Genomic DNA, 23,823 nt, shown 5'->3' on the forward strand with positions numbered 1-23,823 from the left:
TACAGGCACAGAATAATTAACTTCTCAAGGATGTCTAGCATTTTTAGTTAAATGGCTGCCATTTCAGAAGGTGTACCTACACCAATTGTGATCAGATGTTCTCTAGTTTTAAGCAACTGCTGTTTACCTTATATTGGTATCTTAATATGTACTTGATTATGTGGCTGTTTTTCAAAGAAGCTGATTACCTACATCTGTAAGGAAAGATACTTTTTTACAAGATACCATTGCTTGCCATACAGATTTTTTAATTAATGCTACTGCTTGCCATGTAGCTGACAGGAATTTTCAGTCTTTGATTCTAAATAATTTACAGGACTGTCAAATGAAGTAAGTTTTGAACAGCCTTTTGAATTGGTAGGGATTTCCAGTTTCTGGCCTTATGTTATGTGGGACTTTGTTGAATACCTTTACACCAGAATACCTAACTCGACTACACACCATACTGGGAGACAAATTCTACATTAAAGAAAATTTTTTTTTTCCTTGTATCGTGCTTGTACAAGTTGGAGTTCAGCGGAAACTGATTTTTATTGATAACAAACACCATTTAAGGAGTAAATTCACAGGAAGGTGGGTATAAGAATGCCATGATTCTTAACAATGCCCCTGCAAGATGTTCAGTTATCTATTTTACACAATATTCTTACTGGCACTTCTACAGAATTAGTGTTTATTTACTTTTGATGCATTACCCAAGAAGATAGTTCCATAAAACAGTCTTTACGTATAGATTGTTTAAATCTTTCATAAGGAAAGAACAGTCTCTCTTGATGAACCAAAGCGTCCTGCTTTCTTATGAATGTATAAAATCATACCATACATTTGATTTTAAACTTTTGTCTGTGTGATCATTCCACTGTGATTGTTACTCCCATGTTTGTACGACATGATTGACTCATTAATTGGGTACACCTAGCAGAGGCGATTTGAGAACATTTTTTCCACACACGCGACTTGTAATTTGGATATCCCTTGTCCTCTCTTTCTCGTCACATACTTTCATCTGAACATCTTACAGCTGTGGCACCCCTCTCAGCATGGTGCCCCAAGCAGTGGCTTGCGTCACTTGGGCCTTAAGCCATTCCCGAGTCCAAGACTGTTGAATTTTATTGTCCATAGAAGTGCACAGCTTAACATTCATCCAGAATGAAAGTTAGTTCTGAATCTTTGCACCAGGCTGATATTTTGTCTAGTGCTGAATGGATGTTGCCCAATTTTTATCTGTTCAGCTTATCTTTATCCTTATCCTCTACCCTTATTCACTGTCCAACATAGCATGCTGATTTTTGCCTTTCAAGAAGTTCTGTGTCCAGCTACCAGTCTGAAATGATACCTCTTAAGGACATTTTCCATCGCATCTGTTGTTGTGGTACTGAATCAAAAAGTTTAAAAATGATCTGGAAACATTAAATCCAAGTGGTTACCTTTCTGTGGGTTGTCAGATATCATTTGTGAAGAATGTAAGTTGGGTTTTGGACAATTTGTGTTCAGAATCACCCGTCAATGGTAAGCAATGAAAACCTTGTAACTCCATTTGTTAAATTTTACAGGAGGTGCAAAAACGGTTTCGTAGAATATAGTGTAAAGTGATACAGATAAAGTTGCTACAAGTGTAACTATGCAGTAGAAGTCTAGTTATTGGCAGATTAAAGAAGTCTCTGCAGTTTTTAATATATCTTTGATCATGGAGTAAATGGTTACTGGTATTACAAGGTCTTCACTGACAGATTGAGTTAACGAGGTCTTCATTGCATACCATCGCAATGCTGCTTAACAGTTGTTACAGCTACTTTGTATAATAACTGATGAAAGAGTTAAAAAATTAGCATATGTTGCATACTTATATTAATTGATGTTACATGGAACAATTTCTTAGGTAATTCAACACATAGAAACAAAGTACAGTATTCAGTACTCTGCTGTAACCTCATGTAAGCAACTGTTTAAAAAATTGAGCATAATAACAACAGCCTCACAGTGTATTTAGTCTCTTATGATATTGGTTGCAAAGAATCAGGAAGAGCTTAAAAAATAAAAATAACTGACCACCACCCTTGTGAATTGAAAGTGATGGCAAATAGTGAAAAGTTTTAAAAACGAATTGAAATCTTTTCTGCTTGACAAGTTGTCCTATTCTGTAGATGCATTTCCAAGTAGACAGTTTCTGCATGTGGCTGGATTACATTTATTGAATTTTGTTGTAGGTTAAAATTTCAAACATGCAGTTGTGTAACCACCAACAGTGAAAATACATCTTATTAGTAGACTTACTGACATTTTCCATATCTCAGTGAATAGTTACAAATGTGACATGCAGAACATGTAAATTAGCTAACCAGATTTTGAGTGCAGAAGCATCAGGCACTTTAGAAAGCCCACCGTTTTTGGCCTTAGAATGAGTTTTGTCAGGTACCAGATAAAGCACTGTGAAACCAAGATTACTAGTCTTTCAGTGTCGTAATATTCTCTACGAAGAATTGGATCCCAGCCTTTGTTTATTTCTTCTGAATCATCTCATTCTTCCAGATTGTCTCTGTTGGTTTAAAATGTCTACCACACAGCAGCAGTATGTGTGGAAGACTTGAGCTGTATGGATAGTGATCAGTGTTCTGTACTGGAAGGTATTGTGTGACTGTATAAGTTGTGGTGTTTTCTCATAGAATATGTGCTGAGCAGATGAATACAGTCATATCAGTTGCTTGCATTATATGATGTTTATTGCTCGATGAATGTCAGTCTCCACAGCAGGAGATGAAATCTTAGGAAGAATCATGTATCGTAAACCATCATTAAAATCCCAAGAAAATCAGATACTGCAAAGGGATGAAGCACCAGCTGTGGAATCCTGCAGTCTTGATTATTTCTCAGAGTTGGTGACAGTAGGTGGCTTTCTCCAAAGACTGAGTAATGGTAGCATTTTTTATTGTACATGATCTGGATGATTTCCAGACAGAGCATGCTGGCAACCCTTTCGAGGCCTGTATGATAAAGCCAGCCGTCATTGTGTGTGTAATAATGCAGCAGAGGTAGGCCACGTCATGCTTCACTGCTGCCATAGTCTCAGCAGATTTTCTCCTCTTCAGACTTGGCAGTTTGATGCTCACTGTAGACAAATGAAAATGGTAACTGCAGTAATGTTCAGCATCTCTTGTCACTGTATGCTCATTTATTTGCTTATCTTTGTGTTGTGGCATGAAGTGTAGTAGCAGCAAGAGCATTAGACAGCCTGAGAAGTGGTGCAGTGGTGAGACACTGAACTCATATTCACTTCAAATACCCTTCAGCCATCCAGATTTAGATTTTCTGTGATTTCTCTAACTCACTTAAGACAGATGTTGAGGTGGTTGCCTGGAAAGTGCATGTCCAATTTCCTTTCGCGTCGTTTCCCAGTCAAAGCTTATGCCCTGTCTCTAATGACCTTGTCAACAATAGAATGTTAAACCCTAGTCTTCCTTCTTTCCATTTAGTACTTTTTACAGATTAAAAGATGAGTCCTTAAATTGTTTGAATCATTAAAATGTGGTCGATTGTGAGAAACATGTTCTGTACATGCCTATTACAACACTTCATTCGTTTCCATAGCAGGTTACTTCAGAAAAAAATAAAATTTGAAGCCACTTGTTGCTGATTGGGAACTGTCTCTTCTTTACATGAGTGGCTCTCTGTGTTTCTTGCGTATATGCTACGATATTCTAAGGTGCACATGGGCACAAATTTCATATTTATAATTCAGTTCACTTATCAAATTTGCCTGAGTGAAAGAAAATAAAACATAATTTCTCTCCTTGTTGACAAATCATTTCTTTGGCAACTGTCTTCACTTCCAGTCAGATAAAATTTGAGTCTTTCTGACAGTGTCATTCATCTTGTTCTGCTCACATCTTTCATTACAACCGTGCTTTATCTGCAGTTGGCTTTAAACTGTAATGATTATTATGTTTTACAACAAAATTATTATTATAAATCTTTCTAATTATTCATCTTTGAAAAATGAAGGAACATTTTTATGCTGAATGTTTGTTATTGTCACATTATTTTCATTTTAGCATTTTATAGATCTTGCAACAGTTTCACATTTGAAATGACATGTTCTGTTATCATGTATCTTAGACACACAGGCTCTGTGGAATAAAAATAGGGCCAGCCGCTGTGGCCGAGCGGTTCTAGACGCTTCAGTCCGGAACCGCGCTGCTGCTACGGTCGCAGGTTTGAATCCTGCCTCTGGCATGGATGTGTGTGATGTCCTTAGGTTAGTTAGGTTTAAGTAGTTCCAAGTCTAGTAGACTGATGACCTCAGATGTTAAGTCCCATAGTGCTCAGAGCCATTTGAATTTTGAATAAAAATATATAAACACATGATTAAATTTGAGCTGTTGTGTAACATAGTCACTATCTAAACTGAAATAAATATATTAACTATATGTCCATTGGAGTTTTATTTTTTCATTATCACATTTTCAGGAAATATGGTCCTATGCCAAAGTTTCCAAAGCAAAGACTTTGGGCAAGAGGCATACTGATGGTTGGAGTCATGGCGGTAGTATATTTTACATCGAAGAACTCTCGTGAAATATGCATAGCAAAACAAAAGGATGTTTTGCAACACCAAGCACAAGACATTGCCTGTTCAAATGAAATAAAAGCAGAGCTCATGAAATTTCCAGGTACAGAATAAAAATAAAAAAGTCTGTGTATATCAGCTTCTGCCTAACTGGTCAACAATGCAAATTTATTTTATGCACAAGGAGTTGGAAACATCAGCAATAAGATTGACCTCCTCTCATAATATCAGTTTTTATTTTTTCTGCAGGATGTGCACCTGCCCGTTGTGGACGGTTGGTATCTGATAAGTTAGTTTCAGCAACAGAGGCAGAGATGCTGCTCAGTCTTGCTCAACGAGGTATTGGACTTGGTGGCTCCGATGGAGGAGCTTCAATTTTGGACCTCCACTCAGGAGCGCTGTCACATGGAAGAACTTTCACCAACATATATATGTTGGAAAAGGCAAAGAATTTATTCAAGAAACCTGACTTTGCAATATACAAGTAAGCATACTGTGTTTTTCAAACAGTCAGTTGTAATTTTGAATGTGTGGTGGAAGACAGAAAGAAAAGTACCCAATTTGAAGCCATTAATTTGTGATGTCATCTAAGTAAATAGTTATGCAGAGAAAGGCTAGACTGATTTTTTTAATAGTAGGCTAATTATTTACCAGAAGTGAGTATCATTTGAGAACAATTTGTGCTTGGAGTGAGCCTATCCTTGTAAACGTATTTTTCACTTTTAACACATCTTTCCTGTGGCAAAAATCACCCCATTATTTTAAATTCATATGTTTACTGAGGTATTGTGATATACACTCTTAATTTATTGTGACAAATTTAAAATGGCCACTTCTTTTGAACCAGTGAACGAAAACCAATGGTTTGTGTAATATTGGGCTGGTGTAGTAGTTTGGTAGTATTTTTCCACAAGTTTAATAAACACAACAGATGCACGTAACAGAGACTTCAGTCATCAGTAATATATTCTCCTTCACTATTTACAGCAGTCTGCCAACAGTGGGGTGACTTTTCTATTCTGCAACAGTAAAATCACATGGGTTTGAGGCAAAGAATTCATCAAACCATGCTCGGAGTGCATTTTCATCCGAAAATGAAGTTCTTTGTAGGTTGTTCAATAGTGAGTGGAAAAGGTGAAAATCTGAGAGTGCGGGATCAGGTGAATAAGGTGGGTGTGGAATGATTTTCCAGCCCAGTTCTTGTATAGTGTTTTTGCCAGTCTAGCAGAATGTGAGCCGGCGTTATCGTAGATTAGCATCACTTCATTCAGTCTTCCTGATCATCATTCTTGGTTTGTGTGTGCAAGACATTCCAGTTGCTGACAGTAAATATCAGCAGTGATGGTTATTCCTCAGGGAAGCAATTCATAGTACACCACACTTCCGCTATTCCACCAGATGCACAACATTATCTTTAGTAGATGTGCGCAGGTCTTTGTACGGGAAGTTGCTGCTTTGTTTGGGCTCAACAATTCTTTTCCTTGTATTAGCATAAAGACACCATTTCTTGTCACCAGTAATGATACAGAATAGGAATGGTCAGTGTTGTTCAAGAACCAGTTGATGACGAGCAAGCAGAAATGCAAATTTTTGCACAGAAATCCACCCACTGATTTTTGTGGTTTTGGTTTAGAGCATTCGGCACCCATACATATGATTTCTGAACCTTTGCCGTTGCATGCAAATGTTGCACGATGGAACGATCACAGTTCATCACATTTGCCAGTTCTCGAGTTGACTGATGTGTATCATTGTGGATTAATGCATTTAAACAATCTTCATCAAACTCTGAAGGTATTCTTGAATGTGGAGAATCACTAATGTTAAAACAAATTCTCTGTACAATGAGTAAATCAGTGGCATTATCCGCATACACAGCACAAATGTCTATAGCTGCCTCCACTGCTGTCAGTCTTCTATTGAACTCAGGTAGAAGAATATGTTGGAAATGTTCAGATTTTTTCACTTGGCACTCTATTTTCTAGCCTCCACAGCTCTACTCACTATCTCCAAATGACAATATGTAAACTCAAATAGCAACAGTGAACTACAAATAAAAAATGACATCAATAATTAAACCCATAGCAACTCTAGTACCAACAGGCAAAACACAAATGCTGTGAACTTATGCACCAACCTCATATTTTGTATGCTGAAAACACAACTCACCATAATTTAGCAGTTACAGTAAATATAAACTGAAGTTTAATGACTGACTCCTGTGTCATGAAGTAACAGTAAAATGCTCTGAAGTGCTTCCTAGAGCAGTTTTATTGTTAAATTCATGTCTCATTTTCTGAATCTTTTATACCAGTTGTGAAGGATGGTAGGAAACCAAAGAAAGCTGTATTACTTTCCGGCACTATTGTTTGTGTGCTTTATGAGTAAAATCCCTGTAGTTGGTTAGAGATGTTATTGAGGAGAACTCAATGTGATCAGCAGTGAAGAGATATTGCTAGCTGTAGAGGCAAAGCATGAGCATGAGAAAGGATAAGTGCAAAGGGTAGAAGAGACAATGCCCTATTTTTCCCCTCATTAATTATAATTGTGTCCTGTAACATTTTACATCTTGTGTTTTGTAGTTTGCTTTCAGAATTTTATATGACCCATTTTAAATGCTTATTGCATCCTGTATTAAAATTTAATTAGTGCTAACTGTCTCATTTTAGAATTGTGAAATTAAAGATCCAGCAAGCTGTTGCATATCATTTCGGTTTGGACTACACTGCAATCCATTTAACACATCCCACATTCTTTTCTCGCCTGACTGATGCTCCTCCGAAGACTGTACATGATGAATATTGGCACCCACATGTGGATAAGGTGAGTTGTGTTGAATGTGTTAACGATCTGAAACCTTCAGTGGACTGGTGCAGTTAATGTATATTTAACAGTTCATACATGAAATATGTGTAAATGGTGGTGATTCTTTTTACAAAAGGGGTCTGATACATTTATTGAAATTATGTTAATGTGCATTTATTATATGTAAATATATAATGAAGGGCAAGTCTCTGGAGTGAATCTTCATTCTGCAGCAGTGTGTACGCTGTTTTCAAACTTATTGGGCCAGATTAAAACAGTGTGGGGGACTGGGTAACTCTGTCAGTAAGAGCATATCTTGCGAAAGTCAAGGTTCTAGGTTCGATTCCTGGTGCAGCACACCAATTTAATATACCATGGAAATTTCAATAGGCTTCTGATTTAAAATAACAGGAGTGCAAGAGTGCACAGGTTTCTGTGGCAAAAAGGCATGTTGGAGGTCTTTGGACAAAATCCAGCGTGATCTTAATAAGAACTGGTTTATTACAAAAGAATGAACTACTTTTGTAAAAAATATCTTGTACTAAGGTATTTCATAATTGTCCTAAATTGGTTTCTTTAAAAAGAATGCAGCTAAGTTGTTTGCCTGTCCTTGCACTGTCTGAGATTCTGCTACATTTCTAACAAACTTGAGGTCGATAGGATGTTAAGTTCTAATGTTACTAGTTTGTGCTTTTAACTTTTTCGCTTGAAGATACATCAAAGAATTTTTTCTATATTTTTCACTTTTTCTTTCCTTTTTTCATGATCTGCTAATATGTATGATGTTAAACATCAGATAACAAGAATGTTCAATTAATGAAAGCTGAAATGTATTTTGGAGGAATTATAAAATTGATTTGATTTGATCAGTGTAAAGATGGATGCCTATTTGAACACTGATGGAATGCAAAATAAAATTGTAGTAGCTGGGCTGGCTTATGTAGTACTTCTTTTCAATACAGTATAGCTCATAGAATTAGTTGTGTAGGACTGTTTATTGGGGACATTTTCACGAGAGCTGCCAAAAATTGAAACTGAGTGATATAGTTGTTGAGGCATTTAATTATCTCAAAATTAATTTGCTGAGTGCAAATCTTTGACATTAGCTGTATTAGGTGTAGATCTACTACCCAGTAGTGAGATATGAAAATTTATGCAGGACCAGGACTCGAACTCGGATTTCCTGTTTATCATGAGTGGTCACCTTAACCACTTCAGCTATCCGTCACCCTCTTTACATCTTTATATCGTAGTCCATTGAATTCATTACCTAATGCTCGCAGTGTTACTTGGATTCCTGCAACACGGAGAATGAGACAATGAGGAGTCGATACCAATGTTGTTGTCATCACGTGCTTGCATGGCCTTGTAATATTTACTTGAATGTCTGAAAGAACAGCCACAATGTAGACAGTTGAAGATGTGACAAGAAGAACAGCCTCTGACAGTTACGTATGTAACACATAGTTTCATTTCATCTGTACATCTCGATGTATCTGATATCTGAAGAGTGGTTATCTGGAAAAGCATAATTTTAAAGTCATTCATTCATCAGTGGATGATGTTTTAGTAAGAGACCTATTCAGCATTTGTGCAGTACTGTTCCAACAGTGTAGATGGATGGATCTAGTAGGCAGTATGGTCGCGGTGCGTGCAGTTCACCACACAGGGCATGACTGCAGTGTTGCGGTGGCAGGTGTCAAACATTGATCCATCATGGGAACAGTACATGGAATAATTCCTTAAGAAGCACGAGCACAGTGCTGGAGAGGATGGCCTCGGCTGGCGAAGTGTGCTGATGTCAATAGCAGCCCCTCGTATGGACAGGGTGTGGTGTTTTCCCTCAGGCAGTGGCAGCAGCTGGTGGAACGGTGTAGTCAGTACAGTAGTCGAGGTGAAGACGTACAGGTGTGGGTGACAGCTAGTGGTTGACAGAAAATGTTGGCATTGGCAGCTGGTGTCGTTATGGTGCTTGACGAGAAGCACGGGGGACAGACGGAGTCGAGCTGCAGCCCGCAGCATGGATAATGGCAGTGGCAATGAGCAGAAGTAGTGGTTATACACTCAGGTTGTGATGGCTAGGCGTCTGTATGACCGAGGCTTGAGCCCTGGCCTGCCAGGGAGGTGATAAACAGTGGGTGCCCTACTGGTGAAAAGGTGACACAAGCAGCAGCCGGCGGCTAGTGAAGACAGAGTCCAATAATGGCACATTTGAAGTGGTAGGAAGGTGTGTGGGGAGTGGAAAGGTAATGGGACCACCAATAAAGTATTCTTTAACCACAATTTATTATTGAAAACAACTAAAATGTTTACAGTGAGGAAACACAAAGAGCTAGATTCAATACTTGAAATGCTTGTAAGTAAAGAGGTTATTAAAAAACAACATAGTTGCCCCACATGGGAGAGTCCAAATGGAATTACCAAACTATTCAAATACTTAGTACTTGCTACCAAATTGTTAATCAGCCTGTGGTATTACTCGTTAACAGAAAAATTCAGGAAATGAATTGACTACACTTAACAACTGCAAAATTGGCTTAAGGCCAAATAAAAGTTGTGTTCCATTGGTAAGCAAAAATAATTTAAACTTACAGGTAAGTGTGGTAAAAGTACCAGGTAGAAGCGATGAAAGTATAAACAGACAACTAACTGCAGGTCAAGAACATCAGTTGATGAAATCAATAATTAAACTTAGCAATAACATAAATGGCTTATGGCCCAATAATAAAACAGTAACAAAATTTTTAGGTACTAAAATTTATCAAACGAGGAACTTCAATACTATTCTAAAACGAAAATATGTGTAGGATAACTGAATTAATGGCCGGGGGCCATACAACAAGCTTTACAAATGGTGATGTTGCTTTAGGATTTGCCTGAAATTTTGGTAATACACAAGAAGTTCATAAGTAACTTCACAGTGACCTATAGGCACAATGTCCAAGCGTAATAGTAGGCTGAAAAAGTGAGGTGCTAAAGATCACCTATAGGCAGTGTTATTTTTTTTCACTGTAAATAAACAAATGAGCAAATAGTTATCAAGCAGTCAACTACTTCATGAAAATAGCAAATGACTTGTAACACATGCTTGATGTAATCAACAGGCCAGCTGCCTTACCAAAATGGATCTTTTTTCATTGATATATCACAAAATCTGTTTGCCGATTGTCATTGGATCAACTAAGGCACTGGGTCTGTGATGAATAACGCAGTGAGTAATGGCTAATCTCTCTTGCAACATACAAATATAGACAATTAAAGACTATTTTAGTTAAATTTAAAATCAATGCATAAAATAAGTTTGACAAGAACTCAAAGCATTGAACAGTAAACTAACAAAATAAAGGCAATTGGGGAAGCACTAAGCCATAAGCAGTATTCTTATGGAATGTCAGAACCATGAAAAGGCTTATGAACTTTGAATAAACACTATTCATAAAATGCCAAACACTAGATAAATACGTAAGGCAGGCAGCTTATGGTTAATCTTAGTAGTAACTGCCTTGAACATCGCTTAAATAAAATACAAAACACCTTAAAGAAAACCGGAAAACATGACACAAAAGAACAGTGTAAGTAATCTACAAAATGATATAACAGAAAGCAACTCTTGTGCAGACTACATCAAAATTGAAAATTTAATGCACATTCACCACAAATTTTGAGTACATGCCTAGCACCAAAACACAGTGCCAGACTGGAGTAATGACTGAAGTATCAAGCTGGCATGAAAGCAACCAGGATGCAGTTGTTCTCTTGTAGGTTAAGAACAAAATTAATACTTGTTACCAATAGGTCTCACCATAGCCCACAGCGTGGAGTGGCAATGATTCGTCAAGCAGGCTTGCTTCCTTGAGTGGTTAAGTAGCTGACAGCTAAATTCCCAATGAGCATGATGGCTCTGATAATACTCCACAGCCAGGCCACCACCTTCCAGCTACATTCGGCCAAAGGGAGTGCTCACACATCCTCGGAAAGTGCAGGCCTCCAGCGCAGGCTCCAAACTGCCCACGGCTCCCCGTCAGTAGCCGAGTGTGACCCTACCTCCACATCTGCCACTGCTGCGTGTGCTCCCTTCCAGCTCAGTGTCCTCTGGTATCCCAGCAACTGGCTAGGCATGAACACAGGGCAGATACAGTCAGTACTAGAATCTCAAAGACATTGTTCTTGTACGACTAAGATTGTCGACTCATCTCAATTCGACCATTTTGGGCTTCCCATCATAGCTAGCAGCTGCTGATGCCAGCATAATGTCTGTCTGAATTAGGCAGTATATATGCAAGCCAAGTTGACTAGTGTTTCTGAAACAACACTGCCCCTGGCTTCAGAGTATTTATAATCACTGGGAAATTGTGACATTTGCCCCAAGCTGTCCTGTTAGGTCAGTGCCGCACGAGGCCTTTCAGTGCTGTCATGTGTCATAATTACTCCTTTCAGAAGTCCCAGGTGGCAATTTCTACAGTGTCAGTGTGCTGAATATGGTTTCTTGCATACTGACTACATTTGCTTTCACAAGTGAGCCTAGTTATTAAGATGGCTTGCGGCACCCTCCTTATGATGTCATTATGTTGGGTTGATCGCAGAGTTGATTGCAAGAGTCATTTGCTTTGCCAGGTGGAACTGTGACAGAGCAGTAGGAAAAGAAAAAGAAAAAAAGAAAGAAAAAAAAAAGGTGGAGCAGCAGTGGTGGAGGACTTATAAAATTGTAAACTAATGTGGGTAGTAATGTAAAATACTGGTGTACATTATCTAATTGTGACACAGAGCTACCGTACTATACATTTTATGGCACCAACTCTTGGAGGTGTTCCACTCAGATGTGTTAAACCTTAATGTTACATTGCTCATACAGCAGTAACTAGAGACTGAAAACAGTTAATTACTTAGCATCCATTTTCTGAACAATTGTTTATGTATTTTGAAAATTCAGAACAGGGCAAAGGCGCAACAGTGTCTGTGATGGCCCAGTGTCTGCAATTCAGTAACATGGACATTGTCAGATGAGCTGCTGTAAAAGCATATAGTGAAGATCAGGCATAATATTTAATAACTAGGGTTGCCATAGGTTCTGAAAATCAGGGAAATTTGAAATAAAACAAAAGAAAGACACTGGAAAAATCCCGTTTTTGTTTCAGTAGATGAAATGTTTTGTTTACTGAGGTGTCATGCATTGTCACAGACTGGTTGCAGCTGAATACATGTGTTGCTTCCCCGCTCCCTCATCACTACTGCTTCTCTCCTTCCTCCCAGCTTACAGTCAGTGCTATCACCCCTTCTTGTCACTAGCCTGGCAGCTGCCATTGAGAGGCAGGGAGGCGTGAGGAGTGGTTTGTCTGAATCTGATTCTCAGAGACTGTAGACGCAGTGGCCGGAGATGGCGGTCATGTGTGCATGTGTTGTGTGTGAGTGATTTGTGAACTTGTGTGTGTGCTCTTGTTTTCCGACAAAAGCTATGGCTGAGAATTTAGTTGTGAGAGTGTGACTGCCTTTTCTATGTGACTGTCTACGGCTCAGCAATCATCTTTACAGTGAGTTGCTACCTATCCTCATTATTGAATCAGAGTATTTGAACAAGTTATCTGTTACATGGATTGATCACCATGGTCTCATTTCATCAACATTTTGCCTGTGGCTTGTGAATAGCGGGTCACATGAGTGGATTTCCGTGAGGGGCCAGACCCGCAGGCTGCTTCTGCAGGTATCTGTGATGGATTGGGCCTACCAATCCAAAGACGTTCAGTTCCCACTAAAATGCGGGCCCTGCCCATTAGATCTAGTCTCAGCGATCTGCCCGCAGGCTGTTTCTGTTTGCGTGTGGTGTAATGCAGCGGATATTCATTGTTTATCCGTGGACCAAGGACTGCGGTGCTCCTCAGCAGGCCAGAGGCCACGGGCGATCGACTTCAGGAATTGCGACTGTCTCATCTTACGTGTGTTTTACAGTGTAGTGTTTTATAGACATTTTATTTGTTCTAGTATATTTTGGCACTTCAAAAGTGGTTTATATGTTACAAAGTATGGACGATAAGAAGAAGAAAATTGTCAGTCACTGGCGGTTTGTACACTATGTATTCATATACACTGAAGTGCCAAAGATACTGGTATAGGTGTGTGTATTGAAATATGGAGATATGAAAACAGGCAGAATAGGGTGCTGCAGTCAGCAACGCATCTCCAAGGTAGCGATGAAGTGGGGATTTTCCCGTACGACCAATTCATGAGAGTACCTTGAATATGAGAAATCCAGTAAAACATCAAATCTCTGACATCGCTGCAGCCGGGAAAAGATCCTGCAAGAACGGGACTGACGACAACTGAAGAGAATCATTCAACATGACGGAAGTGCAAACCTTCCACAAATTGCTGCAAATTTCAATGCTGGGCCTTCAACAAGTGTCTGTGTGAACCATTCAACAAAACATTATCAACGTGGGCTTTCAGAGCCGAAGAATCCATGGACCCTCTGTGTCAGCAGGGGACTGTTCAAGCTGGTGGATGCTCTCTGTGACCGTGTGGACCGTGTGTAGTTGGAGTGATACGGGACCCCTGATATGTCTAGAAACGACTATGACAGGTGACACGTACGTAAGCATCCTTTCTGACCACCTGTATCCATTCATGTCCGTTATGCATTCAGCAGGACAATGGCACCCTCCACACATCCAGAATAGCTGCAGAGTGGTTTCAGGAACAATCTTCTGAGTTTAAACACTTCCCCTGGCCACCAAACTCCCCAGTCGAGCATATCTGGGATGTCTTGCAACGTGCTGTTCGGAAGAAATCTCCACCCCTCGTACTCTTACAGATTTGTGGACAGCCCTACAGGATTTATGGCGTCAGTTCCCTCCAGCACTACTTCAGACATTAGTTGAGTCCATACCACGTCATATTGTGGCACTCCTGCGTACTCTCGGAGGCACTACATGATATTAGGCAGGTGTACCAGTTTCTTTGGCTCTTGCATTTTTCGAAAGAAAAATGACAAAAATCCTGTAAAATAATAGATATAACACAGTGGGTAATAACCAACAATAACAAACATAGCAGGACCAACATTTTATTGGCAGTCACTTACAGTGTTGGTTTACACAATCTTCCCCGCCTTATATACTTCTTTCAAAAGGCGTACTTTTTCCAGAGGTTATTTCTGAAATCAGTGAAAGTATTTTAAATATCTCTTGCTGCTTCAAGGAAATGTGTATTTTTGTCACTAAACGTGTTTTGTTTCATTAATTACACACATATATCATTTGGCCTGCTTTCTCCATATAAAAACAGTTGATTACAAAAGATGTTGATGTTAGGATTAAGACTTTTGTTCGCATCAGGAAACTCCATTTGCTTGCAAGTTTTTTTTAGATATTTCCTTGTTTGCATTATTGGTTCTTGTACTGTAGCTGCATAGACAGATTGTCAACTTACATCTTAACTTACCACTGAGATCTTAAAATTTGTCACGGAAAAATGTTAGAATTTGTCTGGAAATCAGGGAAATATCAGGGAATTTCATGTGGAGAAACTTGTGGCAACCCTGATCACAGTACATGCACTAGTAACAAAAAAAATGGGTTTTGGATGTGTTCAAAAACTCCATGAAGAGGGGAAAATTATAATAGTGAACAACTCTGTGATTTTAACTCTCCACAAATATTGTCAACTCGTTAAGTACAGCTTGACCTTAAAATTTTGCTACTGTTTTTGCTCGAAATAGTTGTGTCATAACATGGCACTACTCATGTGAACAGATATATTTACAGTTCACATTAAGCTAAAAGTTTGGCAACTACTGGAAGGGCCTTCAAAGCTGGACTGGCCTGAGTGAATGAATTAGACAAAGAGGGTGCAACAGCTCCTGATCATGTCTCTATCCTATTATTTTTCTTTTACATGGTTAAAACTGTGGTCTTGTGGTTACCATCCTTGACTGTTAGTAAAGTTCTGTGATCGACTTGAGTCACTGCTAAAATTTTAGTAAAACATTGAGCTGTGGCAAATGGGTAACTGCCAAATAAAAAAAACACAAAATAAAAATTTTAAAAAAATTGAAAAGAGAGAAGTAGTGTGGACTAAGAAAATGTGTGGACTAGGATACCAAAAAATGAATAAATTATGAAAGGATAGATTGCTGCTCACCATAAAGATGACCCATTGAGTTGCAGACAGGGACAACGAAAAGACATCATAGCTTTCAGCCAAAGCCTCGTCAGCAAAGAAAACACACACACACACACACACACACACACACACACACACACACACACACAAGCAATTACATCTCATACACGCATGACTGCTCCCTCTGGCTCGGATTCGAGTGCATGAGTGTGGTGCACATGCGAGCGCGCGCTTTGCTGAAGAAGACTTTGGCCGAAAGCTATGACATGTAACTGTCTTTTCATTGTGCCTGTCTGCAACTCAACGGGCTTCTCTACTGTGAGGAGCGCTATGTGGTTTTCTCAATATTGTGTATATCTGACCTGGAGTTTCCATTGTTTGATACTGAAAAATGAAGTGGAAAAGTGTAGAGGATATGGAAATTTTTGTAGGCAGTAAAATATGAGCTAAGTAAAAACATTGGAGTTAGTCTTTTAAAGAGGAGTATGTAATATATGGTATCCACTCAAGAACCTCTCATAGACAGCCCCGGATCACTGGGAAATCCAGGAATTTCTTCATCTGAGAAAAACCAAGGAATTGTTTAGAAGCCTTCGAATTTTTCATTGTTTTAATTTTCAGTTAAATTTTTGTGACTTTGACTGGTAATAACTGCTGTAGCCACCAGAAAGATCGCGGGAGGCGCACATTGGAACGGCGCGTCACAGACGGTAGTTGTTGCCAGTAGAGTCCCGTCCACCAGAGGGCACGCGAGAATTCGGACGCGACCTCTGCCGGCATAACAACAACAACAACAACAACTACAACTACTACTACTACTCCGGCAGCACGGGCCTGACCCTGTCAGTTCACATCGGGCAGGTCTAGCAGACACTTCCCAGTCTACACTAGGTGAAGTGCGACGGAAACGTGAATCGTGTTACTACAATAATTGATATTGCAATAAATAATTTTACTTTAGCCTGCTAATGCAGAATAATACTGCTGTGAAAAATAAAACATAAATGAGAGAATAACACCAAAATAAAACTTTTGTAGCAAAGAAAATGCATCATTTGCAACAGAACACAGTGCGTACCGTAAAATGAGGTGCATCCGATCAAAAATGGCAGTTTTTTTTTTTAAATTTGTCCATTTACTGTTGTCATATCGGAATAAACTGTTGTCATATCGGAATAAAAATTCAGTATGTTAATTTCATAACCTTAATAATGATATATTCATTTATTATGTTATTTTTAGTTTATAATTGCAGTTATTATTTTAAGTTAATTGTTGATCAATTTCACCCCCTCAGTTGGGGCGAATCCGATCATCATTGTATTTTGTATGCAGGAACGGAATCAGACTTCCAGTGGAGTGAATTCAACCAATATTTGGATTTTTAATAAATATGTTGCTGTATTTGCAACAAAGTATTACAATTACTAGACTAAACAAATTTTTACAAGCACATTAAACTTGCGATTTTTGCTATAGAAACACTTGCATTCACGAAATTTGACAAACAAATAGTAATTTTTAGTTATTGTATGTCTTAATCAATGTAAAAAGTATTTACTCAATGTCATAATACTCTCTCCCTTAAAAAAATAAATTTACGTCACCCTCTGTGTTCTGGAACAACTTTTTTAATAATTTGGGCTCTTTCTACCTTAGTTGCATTGTCAGTTTCTGGCAAGACAAGATAAACATTACCGTCAAGAACTTTCTTTCTCAGAAATGTCATTTCATAGGTTTCATTAGGGATGCTTTCAATTTTACCAATAAAAAACCTGAACCTTTTTTTTTTGTAGGCAATTTTACTATGGTGAGCAGTGCGGAGTGGCTGCATGGTTTGAGACGCCATGTTACGGATTGCGCGGCCCCTCCCGCCTGAGGTTCTAGTCCTCCCTCGGGCATGGGTGTGTGTGTGTTGTTCTTCGCATAAGTTAGTTTAAGTTGTGGTAAGTCTAGCAGTTTGGTCCCTTAGGAATTCACAGACATTCCTTGCTATGGTGAAATCATTTTCTTTAAATTCATGCCAATCTTTATCCTTCCCCTTGTCCATTTCTTCATTTTCATTTGATGCGTGGTGTTCTAGATCACTGTTACATGTTCGGATAGGGACTCCCTGCTTGCAGCCCCGTCACTATAATTTTCATTGAAGTCGCTGATAACAATTCCTTTTCCTGGAGTTAATGCTAAATGCTTTGCTTGGTGCAGCTATCCTTTTTTTTTCATTAGAGCAAACTTGTTTCAATTGCATTTCAAAGGCTGCTACCCAAGAAACTTCTGATGAGCTGGTGCCATGTGCATTGTTATTGGTTGCTTCTGGAATCTGTGAAATGACTATAAAGGGAAAATTTCCGGCTTTTCTGAACCCAGATATTACATTTGATTTGGACTTTATAGCCATATTTTCAAAGGTTTTTTCAACAGCCTAGGAAATTCGGATGTTGGCACCACTCCTCTATTCTACCTTTTCCAATCATCTAGCACATTTCTCCAAGCAAATTTTAAAGATCTAAAAAAGGCCGTACCAAGTGTCTGACACAAATGAGTAGAATTAGATGGTAGAAGCACAAATTTTCATGTCCTGTTCCTGTCACAGTTTAATCACGTTAAATAACAGATGACTCAAGAGACTGTCACTTGCCGGGCATAAGGCAAGACAATTTCAACAAACCATAATTCAAACACTGTTAGCTCAAACCAACCACTTTGATTATGATTATAACTTGCACCAGTTATGCCACTTTCAGACCAAGTTTCGTTGGGGTCTTTTGCCCTATAAAATGTGTATGGTGGGAGGACTGAGCCGTCGGCATCTGCTGCTATCATCACACTGATACTTTGCTTGGAACTATCTACTATCCTTTCATGATGTCCTATGCCTCACTTCACTATTGCTTTCACTTGTCCTGGATTGTCACAAAAGTTTATCTTGTCATAGTTTATTATGTTGGAAGGAGGGACACCATTCAAGGTGACTCCAAGGTTTTTAAAATAATCAATCACTGTTTCTTGGGTAACTGCTGCCTTTGCCCTCTTCACATTTTCACTTCTTCTAACTGTTAGTTCTTTATTTCTTTTGAGAAAAGATTTTACCCACAAGTGCCCAGGTTGACTGTCACGAAATCTTTTTTCAATCCTCCCTGCTCAATTGAGATATGTCTCTAACATCATTATTCCTCAAAGGAAGCACCCATTTCGCACAACACAATAATCCTTCAACCAGGCTTTTTTCCTCACTGTTGGTTAACGCTGGTTGGCCGCCTATTTTGTATTTGTATCTTTCCTTGAGTTTGTCATTTAATGTGGTATCTGCATATTGCTCTGAAGCTCACCAGATGCTTAATTTTCCTGATTTGACCGCTTTCACTGCATTCAGAGGAAATTTTGGTTTGTAGTTAGATTTCCATGTTGGTTCCCGATCCTTTGATACACTTGCATGATCGGATTCATTTTACAAAAATGCAATTTTGTAATTAGGCCTGCATAGTGACTAAGCTGTATTATCAGTGCACAAAAATATGAAACTGTATCACTTAAGACGTTCATATGCAAGTAATAATATTGCAAATTACCAGTTACACTTCGGAAGTAACATGCACCAGCTGAAGTTTTTGCATTGTTGTGTTGACTACACAAGTGTAGCACAAGAATCACACACCTACTGACAGTGCGATCAGCTGGTTGCGTGCACTCCAACACGCTGTTGTTGTTGATAGATTAATCAAGAATTCATGACAATGGTCAGCTGCGAAGTACTTGTTAAAATGCTATACTCAGTTACCCAAACATGGAAGTCTTTAAATGATTGGATTGACACCCCCTGATCGGATTTACCTCATTTTATGGTACATAAGCTTCTGCCAACAGCAAAATGTGTCAAAGGCTTTAGGACAAAGACTACACAATACTTTGCAACAGTAAACTGCTTTCGACAAGCATGAAATCACAACTGATTACATTTCTCGAAGAGCTTGCAGAAAAATTTTGCGAATGAGGGCTTGATAAGCATTAATTTCAAAGGAAATTTCCTTTTACACAGGATGAATTACATTACGTGTGAGAAAGTGCAATGAATTTCTTAAACCACAGAGCATCAACAGTGTAGGAAAAGACAGGTTGCTACATACCGTAAAGAAGGCATAGACAGGCACAATTACAAGACACTAGCATACAGCTTTCAGCCACAGCCTTCATCAGTAAAACACACACACACACACACTCACACACACACACAAGCAAGTATGTCTCACTCACACACACAACTGCCAAGTTCAGCAGGTAGTGAAGCAGCCATTGAAATAAAGTGTGTTGTGTTCTGCTGCATGTTGTGCCACGTTCTGCTGCATGTTGTGCCAGGGGGTGGTCTACTTTGCACTTGGCCACAGTTTGTTGGTGACTGTTCATCCTGGTGGACAGCTAATTGGTAGTCATACCAATATAAAAAGCTGTGTAACGGTTGCAGCAGAACTGGTGAATGACATCGCTGCTTTCACAGGTGGCCCGGCCCCTGATGGGATAGGATAAACCTGTGCAGGGTGGGTGGCAAGGGGTTGGGATTGGGAGTGGCATAGAGATGGACTGGTATGTTGTGAAGGTTGGGAGGGTGAAGGACCATCACTTTATGAGGGGTTAGAAGTATCTCACTTAGGATGTCCCTCATTTCAGGGCATGATGCTTGTCATAAATATTCAGCTGTGCTCCTAGGATACTGCCTAACCTCAGCCTCAGAAAACAAAATGCAAGTGACTCGCCAAACGAAAGCGCTGGCACGTCGATAGACACACAGACAAACACAAACATACACACAAAATTCAAGCTTTCACAACCAACGGTTGCTTCGTCAGGAAAGAGGGAAGGAGAGGGAAAGACGAAAGGATGTGGGTTTTAAGGGAGAGGGTAAGGAGTCATTCCAATCCCGGTAACGGAAAGACTTACCTTAGGGGGAAAAAAGGACAGGTATACACTCGTGTGCACACACACACATATCCATCCGCACATACACAGACACAAGCAGACATTTGTAAAGGCAAAGAGCTTGGGCAGAGATGTCAGTCGAGGCGGAAGTACAGAGGCAAAGATGTTGTTGAATGACAGGTGAGGTCTGAGCGGCGGTAACTTGAAATTAGCGGAGGTTGAGACCTGGTGGGTAACTAGAAGAGAGGATATACTGAAGGGCAAGTTCCCATCTGCGGAGTTCTGACAGGTTGGTGTTAGTGGGAAGTATCCAGATAACCCGGAAGGTGTAACACTGTGCCAAGATGTGCTGGCCGTACACCAAGGCATGTTTAACCACAGGGTGATCCTTATTACCAACAAACACTGTCTGCCTGTGTCCATTCATGCGAATGGACAGTTTGTTGCTGGTCATTCCCACATAGAAAGCTTCACAGTGTAGGCTGGTCAGTTGGTAAATCACGTGGGTGCTTTCACACGTGGCTCTGCCTTTGATCATGTACACCTTCTGGGTTACAGGACTGGCGTAGGTGGTGGTGGGAGGGTGCATGGGACAGGTTTTACACCGGGGGCGGTTACAAGGGTAGGAGCCAGAGGGTAGGGAGGGTAACCTCTTGGTTCATCCCTCTGAAATCCCCAAATCGCCTCTCTCTCTCTCTCTCTCTCTCTCTCTCTCTCTCTCTCTCTCTCTCTCTCTATATATATATATATATATATATATATATATATATGGAAGGAAACATTCCACGTGGGAAAAATTATATAAAAACAAAGATGAGGTGACTTACCGAACAAAAGCGCTGGCAGGTCGATAGACACACAAATAAACACAAACATACACACAAAATTTAAGCTTTCGCAACAAACTGTTGCCTCATCAGGAAAGAGGGAAGGAGAGGGGAAGACGAAAGGAAGTGGGTTTTAAGGGAGAGGGTAATGAGTCATTCCAATCCCGGGAGCGGAAAGACTTACCTTAGGGGGAAAAAAGGACAGGTATACACTCGCACACACGCACATATCCATCCACACATACAGACACAAGCAGACATATTTCAAATATGTCTGCTTGTGTGTATGTTTGTGTTTGTTTGTGTGTCTATCGACCTGCCAGCGCTTTTGTTCGGTAAGTCACCTCATCTTTGTTTTTATATATATATATATATATATATATATATATATATATATATATATATATATATATAAAAAAACAAAGATGAGGTGACTTACCGAATAAAAACAAAGATGAGGTGACTTACCGAACAAAAGCGCTGGCAGGTCGATAGACACACAAACAAACACAAACATACACACAAAATTCAAGCTTTCGCAACAAACTGTTGCCTCATCAGGAAAGAGGGAAGGAGAGGGGAAGGCGAAAGGAAGTGGGTTTTAAAGGAGAGGGTAAGGAGTCTGTATGTGTGGATGGATATGTGCGTGTGTGCGAGTGTATACCTGTCCTTTTTTCCCCCTAAGGTAAGTCTTTCCGCTCCCGGGATTGGAATGACTCCTTACCCTCTCCTTTAAAACCCACTTCCTTTCGTCTTCCCCTCTCCTTCCCTCTTTCCTGATGAGGCAACAGTTTGTTGCGAAAGCTTGAATTTTGTGTGTATGTTTGTGTTTGTTTGTGTGTCTATCGACCTGCCAGCGCTTTTGTTCGGTAAGTCACCTCATCTTTGTTTTTATATATAATTTTTCCCACGTGGAATGTTTCCTTCCATTATATTGATATCATTAATTTGAATCCAACAATTACGTTTGTTATTGTCACTGTTGCATTTCGAAATCTTTTCTGTCGTCTTATTTTCATCTTTCTGTTTTTGCCAGTAGTTTCACTTTGTATTCACCTTCTCCTTTTTACCGTAATCTGCTATACCTTATTTATCCCGCCTATATATATACTCAATAATACGTAACCCACTCCCAAACCATAACCAAAAAAATTTTTTTGCCGCTTTCAGCACTACCGCCGCTATAATATCCACCGTTTCTAGTTCACAAACAGCTCCTTTCACCTTTTAAACAACCATTTCGGCCAGTTCTAATAACTTTCGCTTCATTTCCATTTCCGTTTTTCCCACACCACTGATCATTTTTAGCCGCTTCCCACAGGTTTTAACACGATTATTTCTTTGTCAGACAATTGTTAGCCTCATTTTCATAATCTGCCACCACAAGACCACTCCTTTTAATATACTACACGCAGTTTTTTCGAAATTTTCCCGAATTTCTCCGTCCTTTAACGTGTTTTGGCGGCAACACAACCACCTAACCTTTATGCACATCGTTGTCTACCAACCCAAGTCCAACATAGCCCAGCTGTAACCAACACCTATTCGCCTTTTTTCATTCCAGATCTCCAGTTTCTTTCCGGTTCACCTTTATCTCTCCCCATATATTTTTATTTTCATTTTCATTTCACCTCATGTAACACTTTCCACCTTCTAATACCATGTCACCCTCACAACACCCCCACAATGACCCCATTAAGTTTTATTTACATTCCCTCCGCAAAAAGGTGTCTGTATGTGTGGATGGATATGTGCGAGTGTATACCTGTCCTTTTTTCCCCCTAAGGTAAGTCTTTCCGCTCCCGGGATTGGAATGACTCCTTACCCTCTCCTTTAAAACCCACTTCCTTTCGTCTTCCCCTCTCCTTCCCTCTTTCCTGATGAGGCAACAGTTTGTTGCGAAAGCTTGAATTTTGTGTGTATGTTTGTGTTTGTTTGTGTGTCTATCGACCTGCCAGCGCTTTTGTTCGGTAAGTCACCTCATCTTTGTTTTTATATATAATTTTTCCCACGTGGAATGTTTCCTTCCATTATATATATATATATATATATATATATATATATATATATATATATATATATATATATATATATATATAGTTATAATAGAGGGAAACATTCCACGTAGGAAAAATATACCTAAAAACAAAGATGATGTGACTTACCAAATGAAAGTGCTGGCAGGTCGACAGACACACAACCAAACACAAACATACACATAAAATTCAAGCTTTCGCAACAAACTGCTGCCTCATCAGGAAAGAGGGAAGGAGAGGGAAAGACAAAAGGATGTGGGTTTTAAGGGAGAGGGTAAGGAGTCATTCCAATCCCGGGAGCGGAAAGACTTACCTTAGGGGGAAAAAAGGACAGGTATACACTCGCACACACACACACATATCCATCCGCACATACACAGACACAAGCAGACATTCGTAAAGGCAAAGAGCTTGGGCAGAGATGTCAGTCGAGGCGGAAGTACTGAGGCAAAGATGTTGTTGAAAGAGAGGTGAGGTATGAGCGGCGGCAAATTGAAATTAGCGGAGATTGAGGCCTGGTGGATAACGAGAAGAGAGGATATACTGTCCTACACCCATACTCTCT

General features: G+C 39.5%; 1 protein-coding gene across 3 annotated transcripts in view; it reads left to right on the forward strand.

Annotated features, from left to right (window-relative positions):
- The window catches only part of LOC124607264 (2-oxoglutarate and iron-dependent oxygenase domain-containing protein 3-like), a 50,393-nt gene that overhangs the window by 14,549 nt on the left and 12,021 nt on the right, over nucleotides 1-23,823 (forward strand). For all 3 annotated transcript variants that reach the window (XM_047139540.1, XM_047139538.1, XM_047139539.1), the window contains 3 exons: nucleotides 4,465-4,667; nucleotides 4,814-5,048; nucleotides 7,234-7,387. In XM_047139540.1, coding sequence (XP_046995496.1) covers nucleotides 4,465-4,667; nucleotides 4,814-5,048; nucleotides 7,234-7,387 — 592 coding nt within the window. The remainder of the gene's footprint in view (nucleotides 1-4,464; nucleotides 4,668-4,813; nucleotides 5,049-7,233; nucleotides 7,388-23,823) is intronic.

Source organism: Schistocerca americana, chromosome 3 (genome assembly GCF_021461395.2).
Source record: "Schistocerca americana isolate TAMUIC-IGC-003095 chromosome 3, iqSchAmer2.1, whole genome shotgun sequence".
Lineage (NCBI taxonomy): Eukaryota > Metazoa > Arthropoda > Insecta > Orthoptera > Acrididae > Schistocerca > Schistocerca americana.